This window comes from Taudactylus pleione, unplaced genomic scaffold, assembly GCF_031769625.1.
Source record: "Taudactylus pleione unplaced genomic scaffold, aTauple2 ptg000314l, whole genome shotgun sequence".
Taxonomy (NCBI): domain Eukaryota; kingdom Metazoa; phylum Chordata; class Amphibia; order Anura; family Myobatrachidae; genus Taudactylus; species Taudactylus pleione.
Window position 1 is genome coordinate 6,851,602 of NW_028284715.1, and position 10,048 is coordinate 6,861,649.

General features: G+C 44.5%; 1 protein-coding gene across 11 annotated transcripts in view; it reads right to left on the reverse strand.

Moving 5' to 3' along the window:
• Positions 1-9,602, reverse strand: part of RIMS2 (regulating synaptic membrane exocytosis 2) — an 801,312-nt gene extending 791,710 nt beyond the window's left edge. For 10 of the 11 annotated variants that reach the window (XM_088442657.1, XM_088442652.1, XM_088442648.1 and 7 more), the window contains exon 1: positions 9,185-9,602. In XM_088442657.1, coding sequence (XP_088298783.1) covers positions 9,185-9,348 — 164 coding nt within the window. In that variant the 5' untranslated portion in view covers positions 9,349-9,602. The remainder of the gene's footprint in view (positions 1-9,184) is intronic. The other variant, XM_088442651.1, reaches the window with a different exon arrangement.
• Between the last annotated feature and the right edge of the window lie 446 nt (positions 9,603-10,048).

Genomic DNA, 10,048 nt, shown 5'->3' on the forward strand with positions numbered 1-10,048 from the left:
GGACGGGTATTATCGTAAGATGCAAAAAATGAATGTAACATAAAATATAACTAACTCCTTTTGCACCACAGCAGACATTAGAGGGCTCTCCTCACTGCCAACGGGACTGAGGAGAGGATCGCCGGATTGTGGCCCATCAGAACATGGAACGCCTGACCCCAGGTAGGTAATATTATGGATTTTTATTTAAGTTACAGAACTCCACCCAAAACCACATTTTTAATGTTATATTTTTAAAATGTAGTTTAACTTATTTGTACTGTTATTGCCAGAAAATGCCAAACTAAACTGTATTTAGTGTACATTCTATAGGTAAAATGTCTAGAACCATATATAGTGAGAAAATAAAAACAAATGTTGATGTCTTACCATAATAATATTACTAATTAGAGATGTGCGGTTCGGATTTGCTGAAAACCAAACACACCCGAACTTTGGGGTTCCAAGTAAAATCAAGTCCTCTCTCGGATCACTTTTGGGATTCAGAATAGAACCTACATCCTTGCCGATCGCGCTACAAACGTGCACACGCGCCATGCGATTACCCGCAGCTGCATACACTATGGTATACCATGGCACACACTGTGATCGCACCCTGCAGTGTACGTATCCACTTGTGGGCGCATGCCTCGCGCCATGCTTGCCACGATTTGCCGCGTAGATGCAAGAGGACATATCTGTAGGTCTGCTGTAAATTCAGAACTTGAACTTCAAAAACCAAATCTCGGGTTTTGGATTGCAGGTTCCAATTACATGATTTTAGCTGTTTTTTTTATAAATTTTAAAGGGATCAAAACCAAAATAGAGAAGAACCAAAACACATGAGAGTGGTTTTGCCAAAAAAAAAAACCCCATAACTTTTGAGGGTGGTTTTGCCAAAACATGGGTGTCCGCGCACATCTCTAGTATTTATTTTGTTTAGAAAAATGCTCTTAACAGCTCTTAATGAGCAGTTCCATTCCCACCTATATATTATGCTTGTGTCCCTACTATTGTATATTATTATTATTATTATTAGCGCCTACTACTGTTGCAGTATGGATAAAAAATCCCAAGTTTCATGATAAAAAATAGCGTTTCAATGGGGCGAGCCTATGCGTGTTTGTAGACGATGAATAAGGAAGTGACAAGTAACACAATATACTCATGTTACTCTCATTGTAAGACTCCTACACGGCATTAACTGTCCACCAGTCCAAATCCTCTTAACAGATTCCCGTAGATCAAGTTCATTGACTATCCCTCCGGCCGACAAGTCAGGCAACTTAATATTTACCACAGATATAAATACACCATCTATTTCTGTTAGCTCTTTATTTTCCCATTTACTTTCTGTCTGAATAACAAGTGTTGCCATCTTTAGTTCCCTACGACTTATTGGTTTGCAGCACTTGTCCTGTTTTTAGAACCAGACGAAGGTGCTTTTGCCCTAGAATGTGGCATAACGCCGGACTGTGGGCACAGGTCCATCCAATGCAAAGAAGCGCCTGGGTTTTGTCATAAAGCAAGGATAGTAAACTGATCGGTCTGCTAACATAAATGCAAAAGCAAGAAAGAAAACGTCATTTATTTAATAGCAGCAGCAAGAGGACATGTATAAGATAGTAAGCTGCGGGACATGGAAGATGGGAATTCCATTTAAAGGAAAACTTTTAAGTCCTTCTCCTAACACAAACGCCATCTAGTAGTGTAAGTTCATAAACTATAGCCACCTATCTCTCAGAATGCTCTATTTATTAAAGGGATATAAGCCCTTTCTCCGAAAACCCCCCCAGGTGTTATAAAATGGATAACGTCAGCGGTAGACCCTGCCGGAGACACTAGTTGTGGTTGTCTCATTCAAAGAATAGGAAAGCCTATTTAAGGAGGGTAGCGGAGGTACAATCCTCTTATTGCAATAGCATTAATAGGCCACAGACAAAAATGCTTTTTTTATTTACATTTTTTTTTTTTTTCGCTCAGTAGCCCCAGCGACATTTTATTAGTAAAGTATTAGTTACAAATCAGTAAATTATTTGTTATTGCTGCATCCTGATAATCAGTACAGAGCAGAAAGTGACCGGAGATGAGGATATCAGTGTAAATTGTACAAGCTATGCTATATGACAATTCCTGGGTGAAACGGGAGATACTGACCTGTTTCTTGCCAAGTTTTACTTAAGTAGACAAATAAACCAACTTTCTTTGATGTCTGTAAACACTGTGTGGCTCATGTTGGTTTGGATAGAAGTGTAAAATGCACCCCAGAAAAAAAGCACATTCTGCTTAGCTTGCAAGATGTGCCCAGCTCAGCAAGGGGCCAGGATAGTATGTGTGCCTGCTTCACTGCTGCAGGTAACAGTAGAATATGGGTATGCAGTCGGGAAGCCGGCGGACCTAATCCCGACAGCCGGCTTCCCGACTGTCATATCCCGGCATATGTCATATGCCGACGCCTATTATTAGACATACGCCGAGAGCCCGATGCCCGGTATCCCAATCGAAGGGACGCCGGGCGCGGAAAGCCGCGGGGGGCGATGGTTAGGTTTAGGGTTCCCGGGGGGGACTTAGGGTTAGGCACCCCCCTGGGAGGTAAGAGTTAGGCTAGGGGAAGGGGGGGTTAGCGTTAGGCACCCCCGGGGGGGGCTTAGGGTTAGGTACCCCCCCAGGGGGACTTAGGTTTAGGCGGCAGGGAAGGGGGGGTTAGGTTTAGGCACTTTGAGGGGGATTAGGGTTAGGCACTGGGGGGGGAAGGTTAGGGTTAGGCAACCCTAAGGGAGGGTTAGGGGGTAGGAATAGGTTAGTATATAATCACCTTTGACAATCGGGATTTCCTCTTCTGCCGAGATGCCGCTATCAGGATTCCAACCGCCAGGCATGGGTCCGGCGGTAAATCATACCGATTCCCGAATATGCACCTCATTACATACACTTACCTAATGTAATAATCTCTTCTCCGGAAGAAGCCCAGAGAGAAGATGCAGGTGGCAGCTGATGGGATCGAGGCTGAACTATTCGCGTCCTCAGGCCCCACCCCCTTACGGCAAAATGCCGGGAATCACAGGTCTATGAAGAGGGGACAGAGACAACCATACTCCATGTCTGAGCAGTGGGGCTGATTCATAGTTGTAAGATGGAGCGATATTTTCGCAGTTTGCCGATTATCTCTACATAGGCGCATGAGCCACACAGCACATGTGCAGCTCAGATCCTGAGATGTCTTCGGCAGCGCCCCAAAAGCCGCAGCATGGTTGACATGCATTTTGGACATGTTCAAGCCAGTGGATGCAGCTTCACTGGCCCGGCAGCCTGATTTCACTGGATATTCTGCGGGTTTCTCAGATGTCCAATGGTCACGCAGTTGATCCGATGCTGTGTCCTCAGATGCAACAGCAGATGTGAGAAGTCGGCAGGAGGAGTCTATTAACACATGAAGCCTTCAGCGGCATTTGAGCACAGGAGCCAGCGGCTTTGCCATTTGCGTACAACTATGAATCAGCCCCAGTGTTAATAACTAATAAAGACACATTTGTCAGCCAAAATGAAAACCAGATGCAAATACAAAAATGAAATAATAATTATGTACAAATGAATGCGAACATCGGACGCTTGAAAAGTGCGTCTTCCCCGTGGTCAGCATGGCACGCACTGGCGCAAACGTTCTTACTGTACTTTGCACTTTTGTACCCCCACTTTGCACTTTTTTGGGGTGTTCCTCACTTTTTTTTAGGGGTTATTTGATGCAGTTATCCATTGGGGGGGTTGTCCCAAGGGTGCTGAGTGGTTTCCCCACCTTTGCACCCCTAAATATCGATTTTGCACTTTTTATCTCCACCTATTCATAGGCGAATCTTTTTCACCTATTACATTGCATTGCGTTTTCGCGTACGCGAAAAGAGGATGGAATTGAAAACGGAGATAAGTTTCCACCTAGCGAAAAGTCGCAATCGGCGATACTTTTTCGCGGATCAAGGCTTTTCGCTTCTAATTGAATATGGGCATCAGTGTAAATTGTATTTACATTCCACTCTACATCAGCCTTGTATCTTCAAAAGAATTCGGAATATCCAGCTGTTGAAGGAACCTTCTAAAAAACATCATCACTATTCACTACCATAAGCAGAAGATGCTCCACCTGCTACACAAGACACAGGTGGGAATTAGGATGTCAAACTCTGATGATAATGGGCAAATGCAGAAATAAACATTTCAAAGTGCCGTAACAAAACTGAATCTGCGCTAGAAGTTTGAACGTGAATTATTCAATGATACTGTTAATATGTTTCAGCAAAAGAAGCAATAAGCATGGCAGGTTAAATACAGTAGTAGAATATAAATCTCAACACCATATCCCTAGTAACCTCCTTATATTTTCTGTTACCAAAAGCAAGGCCCAGGGCAGCCAAACATTGTCTAAACCTACCTACACACTATAATTATTGGGCCGATTTGCGAATAACAGGTGATCGGCCTGATTTATTGTACAGTTATCGCTCCCGCTAGGCTGTTTCAGTGGGGTGCCGCGCCCTGCCCTATTTCTGAAGGGCAGAAAGCACCCTGCTCTCCAGCATGGCGCCCTACTGAAACAGCCTGCGGCTTCTGTCCTTCGCCCGCGGGTCGTGGGTGGGGAAAACGGCAGGGCAGCTGTCAACACCGATGAATGGACGCCGGGCGCATGTGCCAGGCATCCGATCACAGTGACAGCGGCGCTTGGGGGCTGCCCGGTATGTCCGTAAGTGCCGGGCACGCCCCCAAAAGTGACGAAAAGGGGACGCGTCATAAAGATAGGCCCCCTTTTAATTGACCACACCGCCTTTTCGGGACCATGCCCTGCCTGGCGCCCGACCTAGAGTGAACACTAATAGTGTGTATGAACGATTGTTTCAGCGTTTCGCCGATAAAACGGTGAGAAAACACATTTCTTCCATTATCTGATCTGTCAGTCAAGAACGAAAATCTCTGCCTCAAATTCCCGAAATAGCGAGCAGTGCGTGTGCCTATAATCTGCCCATATTCCCTATGTTCTCCTGCCACTGTCACCCTCCTTGTGGGCGGACATATGCAAAATCCGCGTGATGTGGTGAAAAATCGCAAGCTTCTATGGAAAAATTGCATAATGTGTAGCACTTTAGGCTGTAAGCTCTTACGAGCAGGGCCCTTTTCCCTCATGTGTTTCTCCTTATACTTTCTTCTACTCCTCTCCTCACAAGGGCATCTAACTTGATAGCTGACTCCCTGCTGCTTAATTTGAGTGTTATAATCGCTAATGCAGCATATCCTTGTCCTGTATTGTACTCTAAGTCACTGGTTTCTTATTCAGTTACGTTTATGTACTATGTAAGGTGCTGCGGAACACTTGTGGCGCCATATAAATAAAGGATAATAATAATATTGGGGCTTTCGATTTTTCTAAAAATTCCTTTCCTTGTCCCGATCAAAAAAATCTGGGTGTGCAGCAAGCTTAGCTCTCTGGTATTCCTGCAACAGGGACGGAAACATCCGCCTTCTAGAACAGGCGTAATACAGTGAAGGTGTGACGAGAAGTTGCTGAATGTTTGCAATCATTTATAGTCATAGATGGAACCTATGGTTGCCAAACATTCCCAAAGGGATTGCATCTTAAGTACAACTGTTGTTGCTTGAATCACTATAGCCACTGTAACAGCTATCACTCAAAGCCGCGTTGTATTCAAAGCACTTGAGATTCTTTCCCAGCAAGCGCTCCCTTAAAACATTACAGACAACAACCAGAGCAGACACTGAAACAGGGACTTACAGACAAACACAGACTAAGGTCCTGATTCAGCATGGATCGCAACTGCAGCGCACGCAGAACGATCGATGGTGCATACTGCGTATGCAGCGCAGTGGGCGTGCGGGAGTTAGCATTGCAATGGCTATGCGATCACTCAAGCAGAATAAAAGCCATCTCAGAGTAAGTGACAGGCTGTGAGCGTTTGGGGGTAGTGACGGGGAAGTCGTTGGAGAAACGCAGGCGTGCCTGTCCATTTGAACGCCGTTTCCGGGGTGTAAATAAATTAGCCACTGAGATGGCATACAGTACGCAGCTTGAGTACTCACTGCGTTCAACAAGACTTGCAGTTTCTGCGGCAGGTCAGACCTGCTGTAATTCTGCGTGAGGTGCTGATGTTATTCAGTGTTACCGATGTGAGAGGTATTATGGATGTGAGATAGCAGTAGTGGCCGTCTCTGTGCAATTACAGAGCTGCGATAGCGAGCCATGCTGAATCAGGCCCTAAGTTTAATTTGCAGCTATAGAGTATAATGCTTGCATTAAGTTAATATATAGACAATTATTAATTTTGCTGCAGCCTTTTGACTGAGAAAATAAATGATCAGACCTTGTTCAAGAGGAAGCATTTCACTGTATTCAATGAGTAAAAAGGACCCCCTCCCACCCGCCCAAAATGAGGCCGCCACACAGATCACTGATATTTCTGGCAGCGAACTCCGGTCCATTGCCATCTGAGCACGACAGCATGGTGGCACAGTGGTTAGCAGGTCTGCCCCAAAGTGCAGGGAGTTATGGCTTGAATTCCCACCACTGTTCTTTCTGTGTGCAGTTTGTATGTACCCCCATATTTGTACGTGTTTTCTATGGGTACACAATACAGAAAGAAACAGACTGGCATGGAGTGATGTGAGTGATTACATATTCTGTGTAAAAGGCTGCAGAATATGGTGGTGATATATATATATATATATATATATATACATGGATAAGTACATTAAGCTTTTAGGTATTGATAGGCTAATTGAGAGGCCCCTTTGACAGATGCATTAGGGAGGTTCACAGATGTTTGTCCATTCTGCAGCTAAGCATTTAATGTGAATAAGTCCTAAGTATTAATAGTTTTCAAAAGTGCAGCAACATTTTTTCAATTATGTAAACAGCCAATAATAGCACCAGCTGCCTGCCATGTTTGCTACTGTGACTGGGAAAGGTAGGGGGACAGGATCTAACATCAGTGTAGTGGTGCGGCCACTGCAGAGCCTCAAAGTGAGGTGGGAATACTGGAAAGAATAAGCACCTGTTTTGAGCATGAGTGGGCTGGCCCAAACAGGCAAGAGGCCATGTGAGAATGGACCGGCCTCGCCATGCCCTCCTCCAATTTTACTATGAAGCCCTGCAACACCGTTTCCAGCCCGTAAAGGATTGTGAGCGTCCACAGAAGTATATTTTCCAACACACTTAATACAATTTAGTTGAGTTCTTTAAGATGCAGGTATATAGGTTATAAAACAAATGTTAACATTTACAATATGTGCAAAATAAAAAATTAACAAATATTTGAGAAATGATGCTATTACAATGATGGAGGATTATAATGTTATCATGGTGGCTAATTATCATTTTTGTTACAGCCTGTACCCAGCTGCTGCTCCTGTCATCTCCTCCCGTACCCTGGATAACTGTGGATAAGGTGAGATGTAATTGAAGACAAATCTCCTGCTTCTGTTACAAGTGTGAGACTGATACCTTCTGACACTAAATACATAAATCTAATATAATGTATCGTAGACCGACCTCGGAAATGCTGCTATAAACCACTCGTTTTATTATGTCAAACAACTATATATCTCCAATACAAACACACAGACACACACACACACACACACACACACACACACACACACACACACACACACACACACACACACACACACACACATTATTTTAAAAGTGAAAGAACTACCAAAGTGATCCCCTTAAAGGGAAAAGGCCAAAACACATTTACATATGAAATAACAAGGATGTCAGAATATTGTATTTTACACCACAATGTTAGAACACTGAAGGAACTGGCTTGGTTGCCTAGACCAAACAAAACTACTCCACCTACTGATGTGTCCATTTCTCATATATAACCTGCACTTTAATTAATCTATTACGTCAATGTCCTACTTCATTCATCCTTTACTCTGAAATGACTAATTCTATTTCCACGAAGCCATCCTATTGCCACTACAATATTTCCCACCCTCCTATATCCGTACACATACCGATTTTACTGGCTGACAGAGGATGGACTCTGACACCAGCTCACAGTACTAACAGAGATAACAGTGAAGCAGCAGCTGGAATGAGCAGCGGTCTCAGATCAGCACCCCGCTGGTGGACAGCAGCCTAGTGCTGAACTTACTGTGCACACAGCCAGGTACCCAACATTGCTTCTCTAACCAGACTCTACACAAGACATTTGCTATGTGCTGCCCTTATAGCATGCAGCATCCTTCTGTATCCTAATCTCAGAGTTCAAGCGATATAGGGGGGGGAGGGGAGAGGGGAGGAAGGAGCTGAGATGTGTTTATGGAGAAAGATGGCAGCTGTTATAACCCACCCAAAAGCCTGTTTAAAGTAGGCCCCGGGACTAGATCTAGATAATATTGCAGGTTTTTGCACTGAGATTGCAAGCCAGGGAGGATCGGTTTCCTGTTCAATCGCAGCACCCCAAAGGCATGCTGCATTGCTAGTTCAGATGAGCACAGAGCAGTGATCTGCAGGCATGTAGCAGGGAAAAAAAAAATAAAAAGCATTGCTGGTCTTTGCACCTGGATGCAGCCATGATGGATTTCAGAACTCAGCCATTGCATGTTAAAGGTTCACATCAATTCCTGATAGCGTGGAAAGGAGAAACAAACATTTGTATCCACATAACCTTACAGTGAACAACAGATAAAGATTGGGAGAAAAAGAAAAACAGCTTCCATCTGCTCTCAGGTTCCATACGGCATACCCCAATACACCAAAATAAACAGGTACACGTTAACCCCTATGTGGCAAGATCACTGAGTGGCTGCACAAGCCATTTAAGGGTTATTTATGACATAAAGACACAAACAGTTCAGCAAATAAAACACACACATTTGTAAAAAACAAACAAAAAAACAAACAAAACACACCATCTGGTGAATATCAGGCCCTTATATTGATTAATGAAGGAAGGAAGGGTAGGGGGGGGTGTATTTTTTCAGTGCTGACAGATATGTTTAACCCTTTCTCCAAGACAAGAATTTGAATAGTCAATAGCATTTAAGACAATTATACTTGAACGTGAGCAGGCACAAGACAGCACTCAGCTCATGCTCTCTCTGTGTAGGTGAGGGTGAGCTGGTGCAGACAGCATTCATTAGACAGGAGTGCAGGAGGAGCCTGAACAGGTTAGAAATGAGACATGCTTACTTCAGTACTGACTGTTCCTTTTCCTCTTCTTTCTTCTGCCGGTCCATGACTGCAAGGATGGTCTTCCTCTCATCCTCCGTTAGATGGCTAAGATCTGGCATCTCAGGCAAGAGTGGCTGTGCAGCAGGCAGAGGGCCACCCCTGGGCCCAAGAGGAGCAGACATGTTGGTGGATAAGCAACACACCGATTGGAAATACTGAATCTCAAGCAAGTTGGTGGCAAGACATAGAGCATAAATCACACAGATCTGCAGCGGGCCTTTAAATCAGGGATCCGTAGTGACAGGGTGGACATCAAGGTAGGGAGAGAGAGCTGGGCTCAGGGTATTAGATAGAGGAGGATAAATTGGTCACAAACATAATGCTACAAATGAAGGAGCATCAGTGTAAAGCAGTATATCCAAAGGGACGGCAGTTCTTGGAGGGACATTTCAGCTTTGTGCTATTGAATGCCCCCGTGGATTTCCCCCCTCCCCCCTGCACCCCACAGACGGTGCAAGGTGTCCCTGCTCGTGAGCTGAGGGGGCTGGAGAGAGCTGCTCGGTGACAGCAGCAGCAGCAGCTGGAGACAGATGGGGGAGGAGGCAGAGATGCTGGTAGTGGAGGGAGCTGAGCATGCGTTCGTCACAGCTAGGTGGAAGGGGAGGAGGTGAATTAATATATATCCTCTTCCGGAGACTACAGAACAGGAGGGTTGCGTGAGTCACAGATGACCAGATGGCTCCTACTAGAGATAGGCAGATGTATACACACTGGAACTAGCTTATCGCAGCCAGTGCAGAAAAAAAATATATATATATTTCAATTAAAAATGCTGTGTGGACAGGAATGGAAAACAAATGATTTCACAAAAATACATTGTGT